At 37.8% G+C, this 21,626-nt stretch overlaps 1 protein-coding gene across 1 annotated transcript in view; it reads left to right on the top strand.

The window, feature by feature from the left end:
• The window catches only part of SVEP1 (sushi, von Willebrand factor type A, EGF and pentraxin domain containing 1), a 146,495-nt gene that overhangs the window by 37,315 nt on the left and 87,554 nt on the right, over positions 1 to 21,626 (top strand). The window contains exons 4-8 of the mRNA XM_004677442.2: positions 9,782 to 9,940; positions 10,741 to 10,920; positions 15,922 to 16,101; positions 19,471 to 19,668; positions 20,967 to 21,085. Coding sequence (XP_004677499.1) covers positions 9,782 to 9,940; positions 10,741 to 10,920; positions 15,922 to 16,101; positions 19,471 to 19,668; positions 20,967 to 21,085 — 836 coding nt within the window. The remainder of the gene's footprint in view (positions 1 to 9,781; positions 9,941 to 10,740; positions 10,921 to 15,921; positions 16,102 to 19,470; positions 19,669 to 20,966; positions 21,086 to 21,626) is intronic.

The raw sequence follows: 21,626 nt of genomic DNA on the forward strand, positions 1-21,626 counted from the left end.
GCTGTAATTCCTATTGTAATTCTGACAAGTGAGAATATGTGCCATGGGCCAAGAATTATGGTTAATACTACCCTAATAAATGGAGGTTGAATGAAAATAATACTGAGGTGATATGCATGGTAAAAAAAAAACTATAGCTGTTTAAAATATTTACTTTTAGGTGTGGAAGAGAAATGGGATTTGAAGTGGGGTTGGATGGTAGAATTTATCTTGATCAAAATGGGGCACACTGTTATAAAAAAAAATGCAAACTATAGACCTTTAGAGATAGCATGTATGTGGGGGAAAGTAAACCAAATTTATGGACATAGTAGGATTAGGGCTAGAAACATAAGGAATTGGGACTAGATTGTACTGAGTCTAGAATCCTGGGCAACAGAAACGGCCTTTGGTTATTTGGCCGCTTTGAGCATTTGAAGGTTTTTGAGCAGAAAAGTAGCATGATCAAAGTCACATTTGAGGAATATTAATTTGATATCTGTAGACAGCATTCACCTAACATGACATAACCTTGAAGAGATATCATATATGGAAGTTACAGAATCCATCCAGTTCGTAAAATAATGTGCTTAATTAGCATAACAATAATGCATGGAAAGCAGAAACTGATAGAATCTACCTTTTCAGCCTGCCTTTAATGTTGGATTGAAGTGAGGTTGGGAAGATGAGAAAGGAAACAATCAAAGACAACAATGGCCTGAGATTTTTCCCCCTAAAGTATCCTTCTTTACATGACAAATTTGACAATTAAAAAAAAAAAAAAAACCTACACCCAGAAACTTTTCCTTTCTGACTACTAAGATCAAGTATTAGTAGGTCTGTAACATGTGCCAATTCTCTCTTAGGACAAACTGGTCTTCAGTGGATATGCATCAGCAGTTTAGCAGTTTTATAGTTGTTCTAATACTGAAGTACTTATGTATTTGTTGGCAAATAGCTTGAATATGCCTTCACTGATCTGGTCCCTTTTCCAGGCTCTTGGCCAATCCTCCAGTCCAGCCCCTAGGTAGTAACACCTGGCAGGTGAGTTGGCATACAGAAGCCTCTGCTGCAGCTGCGGTCTTTCTCCCTGATCAATGGTCCTATCATTTGGGCTGTAATGTTTTGAATATTTTCCCTACTATGGATGGAGTTTTCTCCTAGAAGGTTCTCAAGTTCTTCTAGCAAATAGATTTCTGTTAGATTTACACACATCAGAATCTTAGGGATATATCTACTCTAGGTTGCACTTGAAGCCCTGATGCAGTGAAATTTACAGAACTTCACACTTAAATAATGATTAATTGGTAATTTTAAAAACTGTTAATCACCAGAGCTAATGGGAGTATAATCAGATGTTAAGAGTATGAAAGATTTCAGGGAACAAGATGTTTATAAGAAGTTTTTATGATATTTAAAAATCAGAATCACCTTAAATATCAAGCATACAACTGACAGCAAAATGGAAGGAGCTTGAGAGAATGATGTGCAGCAAAATAAATCAGAAAAAGACAAATGTTGCATATTTTATGAATAAAATAAGCAATCAAAGTAGATGAACTGACAAAGCAAAATTATTATGAACTCTTGGACTTTGATAAGTGACCTGAGATGTCTGAAGAGATGGGAGGGGGGAAAGGGCAAGTGGTAGGTAATGAAACAGCAATCAACGAATCAACCGAACTTGAAAGGAATATTTAAAGCAGAGGTGATTAAGCTCATAAATTTTATTTTTTCTGTGATTCTGAGTTATTTGCTATTCTAGAAAGAGAAAAAAATGAGGTCAAAAAACCAAAACTCATCAGGGTCTTTTCTAAAGTACTTGCCCACAAAGTTTTAATTTTAAACCTCAAATGATCGTACCTTCTTGTAACCCTTTATGACAATTAAGAATAGACGGTTTTCTTTATACACTGTTGGTGGGACTGTGAAATGGCCCACCCCTACAGAAAACAGTAAGGAGGCCTCTCAAAATATTAAACACAGATCTACCATATGTGATCCAGCAATTCCACTTCCATGTATCTATCAGGAGGATGCGATAACATTCCTTTGAAGGGACATGTGCATCCTATACTCATTACACCCCTATTTACAATGGCCAAGTTACAGGAAGCAACCTACATGCCCTAGTTCAGGGGAGTAAAAAGTATGGTCTATATACACAATGGAATACCAATCTCTCAGCTATAAGGAAGGGAAGATGAATTCTTAACATTTGCGGCAACACCCATTAACTTGAAGGGGCTATGCTCAGTAAGAGAGGTCAGAAGGAGAAAGACAAAAATTTGGATGGCTTCGTTATAGGTGGACTATAGAAAAAGCAAAGAGTCAGACAAAAACTAGCCAATAACAAATCCTAGAAATCTGACTATGAAATTGAGACTACAACAGCAGAAGGGCATGATGGGAAAACAGTGGGGCAGGGACACAGTGGACTATGGTAGAGAACTAGGGGTGCTTTGATGGTGGGTATATTGGGGTGACATGCATCTGAGGAGGTGGGATCTGAGTCACACACAGGTTGTCAATGTTATTTCAGTTTTAAAAAATGATGAAATATGAGGTTTCCAATGAAGTAGTATTTACCTTAGTCTATAACTCAAGTTGTATATATGTGTTTTATGTGTGTGTGTGTGTACACATAATATTATTTTTTTAAACATTTATTTACTTATACATACAAGAACTGGGATATAGGTCAGAGGTGCGGGGGTTGAGAGGACTTACCAGAGACAGAGTGGGGAGTGGAACAGGCAGATCCACTGAAATACACTGAGGGGAGCAGTGGGCAGGACAGGGGAGGTCTGCTGCACCATGTGGGTCACCTCCCTGGTCAGGGATTGAACATGTGCTGCAGTGCCTGTGGATAAATTCATAGAGTGGTGTGGCGCTTTTAACCCATTAAAAACCACCAGAGAGGGTCCATAATATTAATTTTTTAACAAAAGATGATGACTTTATTAATGCATCCTTTTTTGGACACAGGCTTTTGAGGGGTTTTGTTTGTTTGCTACACATGTCCTGATCTATCAGTAATCTCCTGGCTAGATTTAGCAAGTTCTTGCATCTGCAACATGACTTTCTTCCTGTGGCAAGGGTGCCACTCACTGCTACAGCACCCAGAGGGCTCAAATTCACAGAAATAGTCTGTACTCTAGCTAATGAGCTAACCAATCGCTGGGGGTGTTAAAGTTTTCTCATCTAATTTGTTGGTGAAAATAGAAAAGATCCTGGGTACCTAACTGAAAGAAAGTTTCTTGTGTGCATGCCTGACTCCTTGTATTTGTGAGAATATTGGCTCATCGTGAGAAAAACTGGTTCTTTTCTAGGGCAGTGGATTCTTGTACTCAAAATTCTAACAGTTATTTGTAGGAACAGATTTGTTGTTCGGATCAAATTCATGACATTGAGAAGAAGCATGAGGTGTTAGTAATAAAGAGCCTTTCTCTGGGGAACCCCAGAACTTTCTTGGTGCCCTGCCCATAGAGCAGAAATGAGGGCTTTTGAGTTACATATCTCCTGGCACAGTTATTATCTGCCTTGGGCTATGTGTGCACAAGTGAATGTAGTTCATGCAGCCACCCTCAGACTATCCTTAGGGATTTACTCACTATCAAGGATGAAATATGCAAAATGCAAAAGCTCTTCATATTTACTGAAACCTTTTATAAGAAGTAATTTTGTAAAATGGAAGCTATTTTAAATACATTATTATTAACAAAAATCACCATGTAAGGAATTGCTCTCTTAGTGGGTAAGGTGGATTAGAGAGAATGGAGATTTCTTTATATTTGACCAATTCCTCACCAGTTGGTGGTTTTGCTTTGTTTTACAATGTGTAATGGGCAAATGACTGCTCTTTGTCCCTCCGTTTCCTCAGATGTAAACAGTACAGACTCCGATTTTATTTTCTTCCTTCGCTTCTCCCCTACACCCCATTCCTTGTGCCTGTCCCTTTCCCTTCCCCTCCCTCTTACTGTTGGGTGTTTCACTTCTGTCAAAGAGTTGTGCTGCCCGCTGAGGGAAAAAAATCTAATGTCAGCACAGCATGATAAACTTCCAGAATCACACTTTCAGTAATAGTAGCTTATAACTGCCAAAATGTTTCTGAAAAGAGAAAGTGTTCATTTTAACAACAAAAAAGAAACCTTTTACTGAGTCTGATGAAACTTGTTGAAGCCACAGTTTTATTTCATTTTGCTTCATTTTAGATAGGGAATTTTCCCCATTGAGAATCAAAGAAGTCGATTACACCTCTCCCAGTAGAATTGTGCAATGCCCTTCAATAGTTCTCCTAAAGTCTGTTTTCTATTATCATTATGAATTTCACAATATATTTCCAAATGTACTTTTGAATATTTTTATCCAAAGCTGTGTTCTGCTGTGTTGGAAATTCTTGATTGCTCAGAGGATTTGGGAAAATACTATTGTAAGATCAGTCCTTTTTTATGTACTGTTTTTTAAAAATAAATTACAAAATCCATAGACTTTGACTGTGGTTATGGAAAGTTTTTTCACCTGTTATGTCATTTTATTCTATTTCTGGAATCATTAAGTGCTAACTTTGGAAAGGTCAAACCCATCATTAGTTGTCACTTCTGTGTTTTGTAGGAAAAGTTTAACCTGATCCTGGAAAAGCACAATTGCAACTTGGTTGTCTTGATTAATAGGCTCATATATAATAATATGTTGTTTGAAATGTGCTTTTATTTACACTCACCTGTGCAATATGAATAACTTACCTTAGTAAGAATTTATTTTTTGTGGTTAATATCCCAGGAGATGGCTGTGTCATTAGAATTTAAATGCCCCCCAGGCCCTCCCTGGTGGAGCAGCGGGTTAAAGCACAGCAATAAGAAGCTAAAGCCACTTCAGCATGAGTTCGATCCCTGCCTGCCCCGGAGGTGATCCACATGGCTCGTCAGACCTCTCCTGACCTGCCCGCTGCTCCCTTCAGCAGTGTACTGTGTCAGTCGAGCTATTCTGCTCCCCACTCTGTCTCTGGTGAATCCTCTCGCTGCCCCTGCACCTCTGGCCCGTACCCCAGTTCTGTATGCATAAATAAATAAATCTTAACAAAAAAAATAAAATCCCCCCTACCCCCATCTCTAGACATTTGCGTTGTTCCAGTGTTATGCAATTATTAAACAGTAATTACACACACATTTTTTTATACATACATTTTTGCTTGCTTTTACGTGGAAAAAATTCTTTGAGTTGAAATGCTGTGTTCAGGGAAAGCTCTGTTTGAGGTTTTAGGTGCCTACACTCCATTGCCCTACAAAGTTGGAGAGATACATACCTACATGCCTGTTGGCAGTGGAGATTAACAGCCTTTTAAAAATGTTTCACCAAATTAAACGGTAATTATCAATTTGTATTTTTTATTCTGAATGAGGTTAAATACTTTAGTGTGTGGTTATTGGTCATTATAATTTCTTTTTCAGTAAATCTCCAGTTCGGGTTCTTCGTCTGCTTTTCTATTGCAGTATTTGATACTATTTCACATATTAGAAAAATCTCTACATATTGCTCTTTTATTTCTTCTTAAAATATGAATCTGCTTGCTTCATGAAGACTTTTTGAACCATTAAACATATGTTCATACATCTGATCTTTTTAAAATTTAATTTCTTTTTTATGTATCTATTTACATTATTGTCATTTTACGTTTACTTCCCCCCCACCCGTCATCACCACCATAGTCCTCCACCTTCCTCCCTCCTTCTGATCCCTCTCTGTCCCACTCTCCTGTAGGATTTCTCTGGCTTATAATTGTTGTTGTTGTTGTTGTTGTTTTAATATGATCACTTTTAACCTGTGTGTCTGACTTCTTTTAGGTTCGAATCTTACAAAGAGTAAAATTAGTGTACTGTTATGATAACTCACCTAGTTGGCTTACTTCTCTAACCTTAGTTTATGCTATCTTGTTTTGAATTTGTTCTTGCTTTTTGTTTATGTTAAACTCTCCATTTTTACCTCTGCTCATTTGGAGGTTATATGTTCTTTTCCCACTCCAAATTATCTGAACATTTTAATGTACTGGGTTGATTGTACATTTTTATTTCAGTTTTGTCATATTGATGCTTATGAAAGGAAACGAGCAACTTACCTTCTTCCTCTTTTCACCCATTTCCCACTTTCTCTCATATTTAAAGCCTTTCTTTTTCATGTGAGGTAAACATTATTATTTTCTTCCTTAGATTATATATGTGTGTAAGTTACATATATAGATGTATATGTAAGTTATATATATATTTGCATATATACCGAACATGTAAGTAACACACATGCATACTTAGTATATGTATATATGAAATGTGTACACCACATATATGTACACATTACACACATGTAAGTTACATACATGTGTGTAACTTACATATTTAGTAGTATGACTAATTCAATTTAATGATACTTTTTAAAAAATCCCACTTCTTTATGCCAAAGCATTTGCCTAATACCTATAAAATATACCTATTTTTTATGTATCTCTTTCCTTCTCAAATAATCACACATCGTTCAAGACCTAGAATGTCTTTTAACACATATCATGGGAAAATGTTACCTTTTGTTTTGAGATAATCAGGAATGTTAGAAGCATGGCCATTATTGTTTAATAATGACATTATATTATGAATCTTCTCTACCAGAAATGATTATTTACATTTTCAGCACACCCTAGTAGTTAAGACAAGGCTTTTTAGGACCCTGAAGGCTGGGTTTGAGGCATGGCCCCAGCAGTGGTAGAAAGTATGGCCTCTGTCTAGATTATCTGGGCTTGAGACCCAGCTCTGCCACCTGCTCACTGTGTGATACTTGACAGGTTGACCTCTTAGTGCCTTTGTTTTCTCCTTTATAAGAGGAGATTAATATTATTAGTTACTACATGAGTTTTTAAGGAGATTAAAAAAAGATAATGCTAATAAAACACATAGGACATTTCATGGGTTGTAGTGAATGCAATATAAATATTTGCTTGGTTCTAATCTTCCTCTCCATTTTGTTGTAAATTTAAAACTGCTCTAAAGAAATAGTCTTTTCAAATAATCAAATAAATCAAAGCTTATCTTATTTTAAGCAGATGACATGAGGGAAAGAAAATGCTGAAAGATGTGAGTTGCTGCTTAAGAACTGATAACTGTAATTTTGAATTTTCATCAAAAAATGTGGTGAACTAATGTTAGTTATTAAAATAAAAAATTCTAATTCTGTCATCTGCAAACTGGGTAACTTTAGTCAGCCAACTCTCTAAGCTTTCATTTTTTCTTCTTTAAAATGGATATAATTATACTAATAAAATTAATGCATTTATTAATAGTAACATTAATAATTATTAATTCTACTTAATATTGTTGCAAGGATTAAGTGAGAATTTATATTAAACATCCTCATATAAGTGAACATTTCTTAGTTGCTACCATTTTTTAATAATCTAATGTATAGACATGCTACATTTATTTGGTTAGTGAACAGTACAACTTTATCCCACAGTTTCTGTGTATTTGAATTCTTCATATTGAGTTATTTTACAGATGTGTAACTCTAAAGAGAGTGAGTGAGAGATTCAGAGCTGCATTGTCAGTGCAAAGAGAGAATATGAAGCAATGCCAGTCACTTTCTGCCTTTGAGTCTGGGAAAATCAGGTTCCTTTTCTTTTTCCATTTTGCTTGCTGCTCTGTGTTGGGTTGTTACTTTAAATAAAACAAACAGCTCTCCAGTCTTGAAGAAATGACCTTTGTAGGGAATGAGCCATACCCATCAACCCTGCCCTACCTTTTGGTTGTCTCTCTATAACCTTTGTGATTGTTGGAGCAGCTTGTTATATAGACTTTTAAAGATTTATTTATGTATGCATTCAAGAACTGGGTGCAGGCCAGAGGTTCAGGGGGTGAGAGCATTCACCAGAGACAGAGTGGGGAGCAGAACATGCAGATCCACTGAAGTACACTGCTGGGGGGAACAGTGGGTGAGACAGGAGAAGTCTGCCATGCTGTATGGGTCCTTGGCTGGGGATCAAATTCATGCTACAGTGGCCAAGAATAACCATAGTGTTGCACTTTAACCTTCTGCGCCATAAGGGAGGCCCCTAGCTTGTTATATGTTTATGTTTGCTTTTCTTTATTAAGGTAACATTGATTTACAGCACTTAGTGAGTAGATTGGGATGTGCCATGACCTGTCAGTGTCCCAAAGACAAGGATCTTAGTATCCAGATCAGGTCGATTGGAAGCCACACCAGCAGGCAGCAGTTTTGAAACCACTCAAGTATAGAGTTCATGTGGGACACTAGAGTAAACCCTGCTGGCCACGAGGGCCAGATGGTTTGGAGTGGTCCTCAGCAGGGAAGGAGAAAAATCAAGTAGCCACCAGAGCAGGACCGTCTGTGGTTGTTGCCTGGCGGCAGACACAACAATCATACAAAACCAGGGCACCAGATGGGTGTGAGAATTGCCCTCCGGGAGATAACATGTGTTCTGGAGCAAAGAAGAACACAACAATGACGATGTGGGGCTTGGCTAGACCGAGGGGAGCCTTGTAAAGATGGTACTTGTAGGGGGAAGAAGAAAGGAAAAAAAAAATCTAGGAAGAAAAAACATTGAAGGTTGAAAGGGGAAAAAATGACGGCGCCCAATGGCCAGAACAAAGCCGAAGGAGAAGGGAAGATGGCGCCTTCTGGCCTGCACCAGGAGAGTGTCCCAGCAGCACCTCTATGGCCAGATGTGTGCGTTAATTAGATGCCTGCCTTTTTCACTTACAGTCTGGGGGTGATCGGCTGCCTCTGGGGTAAGGTGAGTCTGAGCACACAAACTGTTTCTCATCACAACAGTCTGTGGCTCTGGTAGGTGTGAACCTCTGGTTTTCAAAGCTTGATATTTTGGGGACTGGTCTCTTGAGTGCAGGACTTAAAAGCTAGAGTGCCAGATGTGGGGTTCACACCCTCTGCACCTCAGGGAGATGCTCTGAATTTTGAGTGTCTCCCAGTGGGGGAAGGTCAGTGCACTGTTCGAGGGGCTTATGGAAAGTGTATGTTGAGGCCCCTCTTTTCTTTCTTCAGAGTGGTTTCTACTTGATTTCCACCCCACTCCCACTCCCATTGTGTGGTTATCATTCAAACCACCTTTTGATATCATCCAGAGGAAATTGTTCCTTAAGTAGCTACAGATACATATGCCCTTGGAAATTCAGAATCTTCCTAACTGCTGTCTTGAGCGGGAACACACACACACACACACACACACACACACACCACCACCACCACCACCACCCTGTTTTCCATCAGCTAGATTATTTCCTCAACATTTTTTACTTTCTCCTCATCCTTTGTCAAGTGTTTGAACAGAAGCACTAAACTGAGTGATTTTGGCATACCCACAGTTACTCACCTCTGCTGAGAGATGGTGCTGGGGGTGTAGCTGCTGAGAAACACAAGGGCCATGGAGGGTGATGGGCTAAGGCCGTCCATGTTGATCAAGATTGTGTATTGAGTGTGATTGATTCCTTTCAGTCCCTTAGCACATGTGGCTATTAAGAGTTTTCCTGCAAATAAATAAATCATGCTGTTATGTTGTGATTGTAACTATAGGTCATAAATGGCCATTTTATTAAAGGCAGTTAACAAACTTTATCACTATTTAAAAAACAGTATCTTGCTTTCTGTCCTTTCTTGAATTACACTGTCATTTCTGTGAAAAGCTCTCGTTTGTATTCCCGCCACTCCTCTACTTAATTTTGGACCTCTTAACTATCTGTCGATGTGCTACACAAGTGGACTTCCCTAACTTACTGTCTGTCCACAGCTTGCCCACCAGGGACCTACAAACCAGAAGGTTCACCAGGAGGAATCGGCACTTGCCTTCCGTGTCCTGATGAAAATCACACCTCTCGACCTGGCAGCACTTCCCCCGAGGACTGTGTCTGCAAGGAAGGGTATCGGGCGTCTGGGCAGACCTGTGAAGGTGAGTCTTCCTCCACTGACCGTAGGTAATATCAAAGCTGACCTCTTAGAAGGTAAGGATGCTGGTATTGTCATCAGTTCATTTAAAATGATCTTTAATATTCCTTTAATCCCACTGTTGGGGATTAAAGAATCCCATTTCTTATCACATCTATAACTTGATCTAGTGAAAGGGACTTTGACTCCCCCCCCCTCCAAAATGCAACTATGAAACCAGAAAATTTAGTACTTGAAAAGAATTTAAAACGAACTTAGAGAAAAAGCCACAAATTTAACAACAAAATTGAATAGCAAATGAACTACTTTTGCCTCTGGTGATAAATTCATGCAAAGAAAATCTTTCCATAAGTGTCTTGATTTTATTCATATGAAATTTTAAATGATTAGCCTATATTATATACAGAAGGCTGTTGCTCTTGGGGTTTGTAGCTGACATGTCTTTCTTGCCCTATTTTTATTTCATGCCACCTTCATTAATTAAAAAAAAATCTAAGGACATGTGAAGGTCAAGAACTAGGAAATCATACAGCCACATAGATATCAAAATTAAAATTTTTAATGTATAAAATATATTGTTTATTCTTAACATTTATTTTCAGTAGATCTCTAATAGGAGTGAGATGTAGGGGCCCATCTTGCAAATGTTTACTTAGAAATTGAAATGCAGTCAATAGGAAAGCTGTGGGTAATTGAGCTGTATGCAAAAGTAATTGTCCTCATAAAACAAATCTCCCAAAAGGTGGATGTTTCAGAGCGAAGGAACTCACTTTACTTTTCTAATTTTATTTCTGTCATTGTTAGTTGTCCACTGCCCTGCCCTGAAGCCTCCTGAAAATGGTTACTTTATCCAAAACACTTGTAACAACCACTTCAATGCAGCCTGTGGGGTCCGGTGTCACCCTGGATTTGACCTGGTGGGAAGCAGCAGCCACTTGTGTCTACCCAACGGTTTGTGGTCCGGTTCAGAGAGCTCCTGCAGAGGTATGCAAGCTGCCTGTTCACACTGCTTATTCTGGCTTGATTTCCATTCTAATGGGCCAGTAAATTCTTGGTTTCTTTGGATTTCATAGACCACAGACCACAGGGAGAGAAAAAGCTATAAGAAGTTTAAGGTCAGATCTACTAAGTTCAGTTGACCACATTGTCATAAACTGTGCCTTTTTATGTTCCTTTTGTGGACAAGCTGAGGAAGGTCCTGCCTTGGAAGTCAATGTACAGGTTACCCTAAACCTTAGATTTCAAGCAGTTGACACAGGATGGCAGAGGGAGAGTTTGGGGGCTGGTCAGATAGGGGTTTTGGTGCAACTGTGCTGGCAGAACTTGGGGAACCATATAGGCGACAGGAACAGCTGGCCAGTGTGCATACCCTCAGCCTTCTCCTGGAATAGACGGTGTGCTGTAGAAGCAAAAGTCTCTAAAGTGAGATCCCCAGAAAGGGGGCAGTACCTCTAGTAGAACCTGGGTCCCACACATCAAATAAGGAGAAATACCAGTTGGAATAGCACCTCGATTCACCTCTACTCTGCCACCTCTAGAACTGAGTTTCCTCATCTTACAACTGTTGCACATCAGTTGATGTGGAGTAGGGTAAGGAGTGCTGTCTTTTGATTTTCTCCTGCTCCTGGACTATCAGCGAAGCCAACCCTCTCACAACTCCAGGGTCATTTGTGGATCTCAGGAGACAACCAGTTGGTATTTATCAGCTATCAAATCCTGAGCCTAAAATATGAACTTGCCTAAATCAGGTCCCCATATTCTTAATAAGTAAAAAGACGAGGAAAAATTAAAATAGTCAGCAAGTTGAGCAAAGAAGGCCTGAAAGAAAATGGGGTCAAGGGAGTAAAGTGAGGAATGAAATCACTGAGATTCAAAGGCAATTGCTTTGTCAAAATAAGAGCAAGAATTGAAGAATTGGGAAAAATCTGAGGATAACAAAATTTCTTTAAGAAAGATTTATGCACCACAATGCATGGACATTATTAAAAACTAAATTAGGCCCTCTTTGGTGGTGCAGCGGGTTAAAGCACAGCACTAAGAAGCTAAAGCCACTTCAGCATGAGTTCGATCCCAGCCCTGGAGGTGACCCACATGCTGTGGCAGACCTCTCCTGACCTGCCTGCTGCTCCCCTCAGCAGTGGACTTCATTGATCTGCCTGCTCTGCTCCCCTCTCTGTCTTGTGAATCCTCTCACCGCCCCTGCACCTCTGGCCTGTACCCCAGTTCTGTACACCTAAATAAAGAAATCTTTAAAAAAAAAAAAAAGAAAGAAACTAAATTAAGAAGTAAGAATATCAACTGAAGAAATTCTCCTGAAAGTAGAGCAAAATTCCAAAGATAAATGATGAAGAATAACATGACACAAGAACAGTCTCAGGAACCAGACTCTTCTCAATTAAGAATTAAAAGAAAGGAAAAAGTACAGGAAAAGTGCTAATAGGAGATCAAAGAATATATCCGCAAGCTGAAATCTTGAAAGAGAAATAATTCACATCTTTGATATTCAGTTTAAAAATCACTTTCTGAGTGCCAGAAAAGGATATTAAGAGCAGATCCTTGTCTGGAAATGATCTCAGTGAAGTTTCTGAATGTCTAGAAAATTGTGTGTCATAATAAATAGCACTACCTCGAAGGCAAGGAGAACCAGACAAACTTTGAGTCACTAGTTAGTCACTACAAATATTAGAAGATAAGAGTTGGTTTCCAGGATTCAGAAGGAAAAGGATTGTACTGTAGATTTGAAAGCTCAAACAGCTACTGTGTATGTGGGAAGATGTTTTTAGTCATGCCGTCTCAGATGCTAGAAAGTCATGTCCCTTTACTAAATATTAATGTTTTCAATAATTAGTAGACTCGATTCTTAACCTCTGCACTCTTCATAAAGCACCTACAGTTATTTTCAGTTTTATTATGTTTCTTTCTAAATTACTGGTGATTCTTCTGTGCTTTCTTCACATGACTCTAGGCAAACTACAGCATCACAGTAAATTAAATTTTGTGATAATTTTTGCTGAAAAAAGCTTCAAACTACAAGAAAGCCTAACATTTGACATCAGATTTATTTTTATTTTCAGTACAAATGCTAATACATTTTGAAGATGCATAGGAGTGTGTGTCTTTTGAGCAGTCTAATTACTTTTAAAAATAAGATCCTGAGCAGGTTCTCACCTTGTCAACTACATAGTAGATTTTTCTTTTCTTTTCTTTTTTTTTTAAATATTTTTAAGATTTATTTATTTATTCATTTATTCATATAGAACTGGGGTACAGGCCAGAAATGCGAAGGATGAGAGGATTCACCAGAGGCAGAGCCGGGAGCAGAACAGGCAGATCGACCAAGTACACTGCTGGGAGGTGCAGCGGGCGGGTCAGGAGAGGTCTGCCACGCCATGGATAGAACTCATGCAGAAGTGGCTTAAGCTTCTTAGTGCTGTGCTTTAACCCACTGCGCCACAAGGGAGGGCCGAGTAGATTGTTCTTTTAAAAGACTAAATTGCTCTTTTCTTAAAAAGAAAAAATCTATTTATTTATTAAAGAGATTTAATAAATATTTAAGTACTGCTTCAATATGAATGTAAGTCAAGAAATATTTATTGCAGGATTTTTTAGCTTGTTGACATAAACAAATAGGTTCGTACTACAGTAAAAATATAGTCATTCTTCATTTAAAAAGGAGTATAAAATGTTTAAGGACTAAACAAGAATTCTTGCAAATGCGTTTTTTCCCCTAGGAACAATGAAATTAAAATTAACATTTGAGAAACAATGTTATTTGCATCTGGGTAAGACATCAACTAGAATTTGCTAGCAGTACTCTTGAAAGGTGTTGTAAATCCCTTTTGTCTCAGGATGAAAGCTACAGTGATTTCAGCAGTTTCTTGAATCTAAAAGCAGTTCTTTAAATGATTTTCTGATTTTATGCATTTGGATCATAGGAATTTGTTTTATTCCCCTCTGAATCACTTCTGGCATTTTCCTTTGTGCAACACATGATGGACACTTTCAATATAAGAAAAAATGTAGAAGATAATATTACTCTACGTGCTTGATGGACACATTCAATAAAAAGTCTACTTGCTTGATGGACACGGTCAATAAAAATCAAAATGTGGAAGACAAAATATTGCTACTCATTTGTTAATACAATTGACTTCAGTCCAAATGATCCGAGATGGAATGACTCAGGTTTATGGTTTCATCATTATTCTAATTCTTGAATTTTCTCTCAGGAGTCATCAATCCTAAACATATATTTAATGCAGCCAATATTTATGACCTGCCAACTAACATAATTTGAGTGGGTTCCTTCAGAGTAGATTGTATCCGTGACCTCAGTTGAAAATGTACTGATTATATTGCCTTAAATCCCTTTTCTTTTATTTCATAGTTAAGCTTTCATCATAAAGAAATACATGTTTGATAAGAAAAATTGGCAAATACAAGTTGGAAGAAAGAAAAATATATCTTGCCCAGAGTCCATGAAATTCTTAAGATTTTGTTTAAAAATCCTGAGAGATTTCTCTGTTGTCTTTGGCCTTTAGTGCTATCTGAGAGAAAACTGAACCTTCTGCATGTATAGGACTTTTTGTTGTCTGCCCAGTGACTAATGGTTGTGGGACTATATAGATAAGCTATTTACATAAGTGTATGTGCCCAAATATAGAGATTTACTGGGATCCATCCCATTGTCAAGCCATCCTTTTTAGGGTGTCACCTTCACTTCATTTAATTCCTTTGGCATATTCAACAGAAAGCAACTGTTTTCCTCCCCATATTTCTGTTTAGGACAAGAATGTACATGACATCTGGCAAGAAGGGTGCATTTCAGCAGGCTATAGCAGCCCCTACCTCCCCATCTCTTCCCCTCTCCTCTGCACATTACTCTCTGCCCCTGCCCATCAGCTCATCCTGCACCTGTTTTATCCCCTCCCCTTCTCTTCCGTCTGCCTTCCTCTTCCCCTCTTCTCCACTCTCCTATCTCCCCCTCTTTTTTCTTCTTTACTCTCTTTCTTCCTTTCTTGGTTGGAAATCTTAGTTGTAGCAGGTCTAAACCACTGTTCGTTGCTATTACTCCCATCATTGAAATAGTTATTAGGTGAGGAATTAGGAGGAATTAGCCATCTCTGCCCTAGCAGAGCCAAAAACCCAAAAAATAAAAAAACACCAACAACAGAAAGACATGTTAATGCATAAGTTAACATTGCATCATGAACTAGGATATCCTGTGTTTGGGAATAAAGAAATGAAAAAAAAAGCTAAAAATCCACAGCTGTGATCAGAGGGTAAAATATAAGAATTGAAGAATGCTGAGGTTGGTCAGCTTAGCAGAAACTGGGATAATTAAAAACCCCAGAATCTGGCCCCTCCCTGGTGGCGCAGCGGGTAAAAAGCACAGCACTAAGAAACTAAAGCTACTTCAGCATGAGTTTGATCCCTGCCCGCCCTGGTAGCAGACCTCTCCTGATATGCCCGCTCCTCCCCTCAGCAGTGTGCTTCATCGATCTGCCTGTTCTGCTCCCCACTCTGTCTCTGGTGAATCCTATCACCATGCCTGCACCTCTGGTCTGTACCCCAGTTCTGTATCCATAAATAAATAAATCATTAAAAAAAACAGAATTTGTCCATAATATCTGAGGACTAAACTGATCATGAACCTAAAATCTCTTTCCTGGAAAATAGCCTGGAAAAATCACAGCCAAAGCCCAACTGAAGACTATAGTTACCACCTTTTGTCAACCAAATCTACAGTCAACACCTATGGGCAGAGAGATACCTGATATCTAATATCTAGTGGGCAATGCATTTGATTAAAAAATTGGCTTTGAATTGTCTAAGACTAACTCAAAAAATAATAGTGTGTTATTTACTGTTTGGTGTTTTAAGAAAAGGACATTCTCTTGTTTGCAATGTATAGGCATTATGAAACCTATAATTTTTATATTGTCCTTATTTAATAAAATGTGATCTCTTTGTTACTTTACATAGTAAAAACATGCCCTCGGCTCCGCCAACCCAGACATGGCCGCCTAAGCTGCTCGACAGGGGAAATGTCCTACAAGACAACATGTTTGGTTACTTGTGATGAAGGGTACAGGCTAGAAGGAAGTGCTAAGCTTACCTGTCAAGGAAATGGTCAATGGGATGGTTTGGAAGCTCGCTGTGTAGGTAAGTTCTTAAGAGATGTGGCACCTTCCATGATTTATTTCTCTTGCTTTCCGATTTCTCCTGTTTTCTGTGAAGACCTAGAACTAAAAACTGATTTGTAGGAAAAATAGGCATACAGATGCATGGAAGTATAGCTTTGTCAACAAATATGTTTATTCCTCCCCACACCAAAAAGACTTCCACAACAGAACTCAATTTTCTAAATTGAAGTTTACTCTTTCAAATGGTAATGGTTATTTTTAAAATTAGGATCAATTTTAAAGTAGATTTTTAAAATACAACTTACCTTTATCTTGTTGATGAAAATACAAAGTTTTGAACAATTGGACCTTGAGATTAACCACAAAAATTCTATTTTATCAGAAGATTTTCCTGCCTTGTCTTTCACTAAGAGTTCTGCTGTCTTACTACTGAAATTGAATCCATCATGGGTAAATGCAGCAGCTTTTTACTTTGCTGCTTTTCCCCCCATTTTTAATTTTTTTTCTACATTGTTCTTCATTTTGTGAATTTTTTCCATCTCAATTGTAATCCTGATGTGCTTCCCACCACCAGTTCACCTGTGTGCCATCACCACAGTCCCAGTTCTCATCCCATTCCCCCTCAAACCCCATAAAATGTCTCTGGTTTATAGTTGTTCATTGTTTTCTTTTTGACTCTATTACATTTGTTTGTCTCTTCTTCCACCCCCACCCCTTATCCCTTATGCTCCTGCTATGAGTGAAACCATCCAGTATTTTTCTTTTTCTTTCTAAGTATGATCCCTTCTAGTTTCATCCATGTTGCTGCAGAATGCATGAGTTTATCTTCTTTGGTTGCTGAGTAATATTCCATTGTGTATATGTACCACATCTTTTTAATCCAGTCTTATATTTTTAGGCATTGATTCCACATCTTCCCTATTGTAAATAGAGCATTTGCTGCTTTTTAAATACACTTAACACAATAACAATGGTTGTAATATGATGATGATAATTACCATTCAGTGGATCTGTGATATTTGTCAGATAAATTTGCTTGAGACCATTAGCAGGTATGCAATTAAATAACCAAAAAAGAAGAATTTTACATAGGGAATAAAGTGAGCTATTCCAGCACTCACAGTGTGAAAACTCAGTAATACAAATATATCATGTCCTTCCAAATTGATATTCAGATTTATTCTAGTATAATCTAGTATTGGATCTATGAATGAAGATGAGCAATGTCACCAGGGAGGATGTTAGACTTCATTGGGGACTCAGTAACAACTCAAGAGTGTCTAAGCTTTGAAAACTGGTATTATCATACAGAAGAGAGATTAATCTCTCCTGCACAGAAAAATGAAATTTGCTGTTAAACAAAAATTCAGTTCTGTAACAAAAAGATACCTGACTATCACAAGTATTGAAAGACACAGGCCTGACAAGGTTGTGTGGCCTATTGGCTGAAGCTGCAAAGGTACACAACAATGAACAAACTTAGCTGGCATAAAATCAAAACAAAGGCAATCAGCTTCTTCAGCTATTTCATGGAATTGAATGAAATGAATGTGAGGGATCTCTCACCACTTTGACCATGGGCTAATGAATCACAATAAATCTCTATAATTGGAATGGTAGTGCCTCAAGCTAGAACTTGTGTCTAAATATTAATGTTATTCCTGTACTCATCTCTTTTTCTGTCCCATGACTGATCTGCTTTTCTTATGAGGGAGTCCATTTTTTCATTAAAAATGGAAATCTAATTAATAATGTTACTGTGGCATTATCCATCCTAAATTCTCTTTAAAAGTATTGTGTGTGTCTCTGTGATGACTTGAAGGTTATACAAATCTTGACATATTTGAAGTAGAACCATCAAAGACAAATCACAATTTTATTTACAATTTATTGAGAGGCAATTCACTGTAGTCCCAGAACTCTAACAACAACCATAATCACTTCCAAAATTCCCATTTAAAAAATTGGTAGAAAACTTATTGAAGAATAGACAAAATGTTCTGCAAAGCCAGAACATTTTTAACATAAGGCACAGGGAGGGAAATTTTATTCTCGTCATTTTAAGACAGATTATGAGTCCATGGTAATTGAAATAGTACATTCATGGTACAAGGATGTACAGAACAATGGGGTTGTGGAAATAGCTCAAAAACAAGCTTTAAGTGTTTTCAAAAGAATATAACATTCAAATACAGGAAATCACAGTACTCAATGAGGGGAAAAAAAAAAAACTTATCCAAGTGAGTCAGTTTTGACTCTCACCGCAAACAATTTTCTTCATGTGCAAAAAACTACCCCTAACTGAAGGCTCATGAGCCTCCCAAGTCATTATACTTGAATGAGAAATTTGGCTCTGATTTTCCTCTTGATCAAAGCAGAACAGGAAGTCTGGGCTATCACGTGGCACATACTGTGCAAGAATAAACAAACCAATTTCTCAGGTTTCAAAATCGCTTTTGCTGGCACAGGGATTTGAAAGAAATCCTTTCAAGGATTTAGGAACACCCGGTTCTTCTTGGCGACCTCAAGATAATTAACTATGTGAAAGTTAAAGCTATGCCTTCATTCTCTGGTTTATATGCAGGAATGATTATGACACTCCTTACTGCACGAAGTAAATAAATCAATACATAAAAGGTACTTCTAATAGAGCTTGATATAGAGTGGATGCTGAATAAATATTACCAATTGTTGCCTCGGCAACACAGACTAAAGGTCCTCCAGTGCTGCCAATAGAGTCACTACTACAGCAGACAAGTGTGCAGTGGTTGTATGTGGGAGAACACACACACACACAGTGTATGTGTGCAGTGTATGTGGGAGAATACACACACACCCTCCATTAAGACTTGGTCTTGAGTTTCCATCCAACCTGTAGCCTGTAGAATTCCCCTGTTGTTCTTCATCTGTAATAAATATAACATTAAAGGTCAAAGCCCTAATTATATAACACATTGATTTTCGGGAGGGTATGAAAGCTTTTCAAAGAAAGTGCTCATTAAAGATGGCATCCCGAAACTCATAAGATGCAGACTGATTGTTGATTAGATTGGAAGATGATATCTGATTTGCTATTTTATGCTTCAGAGCCACAAAGTAATATTCTGCAAAGAGAAGGAAGGTGCTCCAAGGAAATGACTCCAGTCACAGTTAGCTTTTATTAAAATACCAGAAATCATTCAAGTTTTCATCACTGACAAAATGATATGAAGTAATAAAGAGATACAGTGTGACATTATTTATAACACATCTATATCTAGTGTCATATACAGATATTTAGTGACATCAATTCTAAGCCAATGAAATTGTATTTCTTTTGGTAAAGAGAATGAATGGTGTTTGTGGTGTTTGGGAATGCCAGTGACATTCTTTCATTTATCCACTTTAGAGCGCCACTGCTCCATCTTTCAAAGACCCAAGGGTGTCGTCATATCTCCTCCCAGCTGTGGCAAACAGCCAGCCAAACCTGGGATGACCTGTCAGCTAAGTTGCCGCCAAGGATTCATTTTATCTGGGGTGCGAGAACAGGTGAGGTGTACCACCTCTGGAAAGTGGAGTGCCAGAGTTCAAACAGCTGCTTGTAAAGGTATGGTCCATGACTTGACCAGGCTAAAACCCACATTCTTAGGTTATGATATTGGTACAGCTTGAGGCAGTACCTCTGCACTTTTGACTGTACCTCTGTACCTTTGCTGCAAACCCATACTGTAGGTTTACAGAATCCAACTAAGATATGTAAGATAATGACAGGAGAAGTAGAAAAAAAAAGAATCTTATCAGAAGTGAAATCACTTAAGTTTTCCATTAGAAAATGAAAATCTGGGGAATTTCTGACCCCTATTAAGCAGTTGAGACTAAATTAAAAAAACACAAGTTATCAGCTCTTTGGAACTTATAGGCCATAAAATTTACAAACAATCCATCTTGTTTGTAACAAGAACAGAGAGCTATGCAAAAGGAGGTGTTAAGGGTTCTTAGAATTAAAAATATCAAATATCTCCTAAGCAAAGAGCAAAAAACAAGCAAACAAACCAGAGTGACACTGTTGAAAACAACATTAGTGATTTGAAGATCTTAACTGGGATTTCCTTCAGAATGGAGAATTAGTCAACAAAGAATTTGACAAAGTCACCATGTCTGATTCAGTACCTTGTACTGCAAATCTTCAGGGCAAAAATACCATTAGTGTTGTTTGTTTTGACCATACATTCTGCCACACAAATTAATTCTACTTGACGGCCTTGTTCTCAAGTGTAGTATCTCTCTGCCACAGTCAACATTCATTTTTTTCTCTTTTTATTGATTTCATTCAAGAAATATTTACCAAATTTCAATATGACACAGTGGAACAAGAGATATCCTGAGCTTCAATGAACTTACTTTCTCTTGAGGAGAATATTCTATTTCATAATTGTATATTGAATTTTATGATTAGGAAGATGAGAGGACAGTGAGAAATAATAGGGTAAGCACCAAAAATAGACCAGGGAGCTTCCTGTGTCAAGAACTTATGTCTAAATGGAGAAATTGCAGACACATGTGAATTACAAGAGGGCCTTGATTCACTCTTGACTCAGGCAAGTAAAAGAATATAGACAAAAGCCCAGGAGCAGGATTAACCATGGAGCCTCCATGAAATTGGGAGGGCTTAGTATGGACAGTGAGTGCCAGGAGGGAACATAAGAGATGAGGTGAGGAAAAAGGCCTGCAAGTATCAGCTGAGGAATTCATGCTGAGAACTAGTATCTGACAGCATTCCAGATCAGTCAAGAATTGGGATGTGAAACATCAGCCACCAAGCATTACTGCAGTTTTAACCTCTGTCTTAAATGACTTAGAATTCCAAATCCACGTACTGATTGCTTTGTGTATTTGCTGAGTCAGATGTAGAGGCGCCCCAAATCACATGTCCTAAGGACATTGAGACCAAGACTCAGGAGCAGCAAGACTCTGCCAATGTCACCTGGAAAATCCCAACAGCTAAAGACAATTCTGGGGAAAAGGTAAGGCTTGTGCAACTATTCAAATCCTTCTTCAAATGGATTTTACTCAGATAGCAGTAATATTGAAGTTACTAATACCTAATGATTATACCATATATATATACTCATAGAAGGTAATGCCTCACCTGGTAGAAGAACGATCAACCTTGAATTATGATTCAGAAAAATCAGATAAAAATCTGTAGTATGGAAACTTTTCATCCATGGAATTTGTTGCCTTGTTTTAATCCATTAAGAATTACTTGCCTCTTCCTAAGCTCTTCAGATTTTTTAAGAATGATGTGGAATCAGTCTTAATTTCTATTTATGGACATATCCTCAACATGATTGTATTTTAGTCACTCTAGAGGAGATGACATCAGTCTCTTCTAAAACCAGCATTATTTAGAACAAAATATTTTAATATTATATATACAATGGCTTGAATTAATTATACATCAGATGCTAGGAAAGGAATTAATATGTGACTTTAGCTCATTCTTAAACCTTACTATTAGTATTCATATACACATAGTGTTCATATAATATACATATTTACATG

The sequence above is a fragment of the Condylura cristata genome, unplaced genomic scaffold (assembly GCF_000260355.1).
Source record: "Condylura cristata isolate star-nosed mole 26May11 unplaced genomic scaffold, ConCri1.0 scaffold00006, whole genome shotgun sequence".
Taxonomy (NCBI): domain Eukaryota; kingdom Metazoa; phylum Chordata; class Mammalia; order Eulipotyphla; family Talpidae; genus Condylura; species Condylura cristata.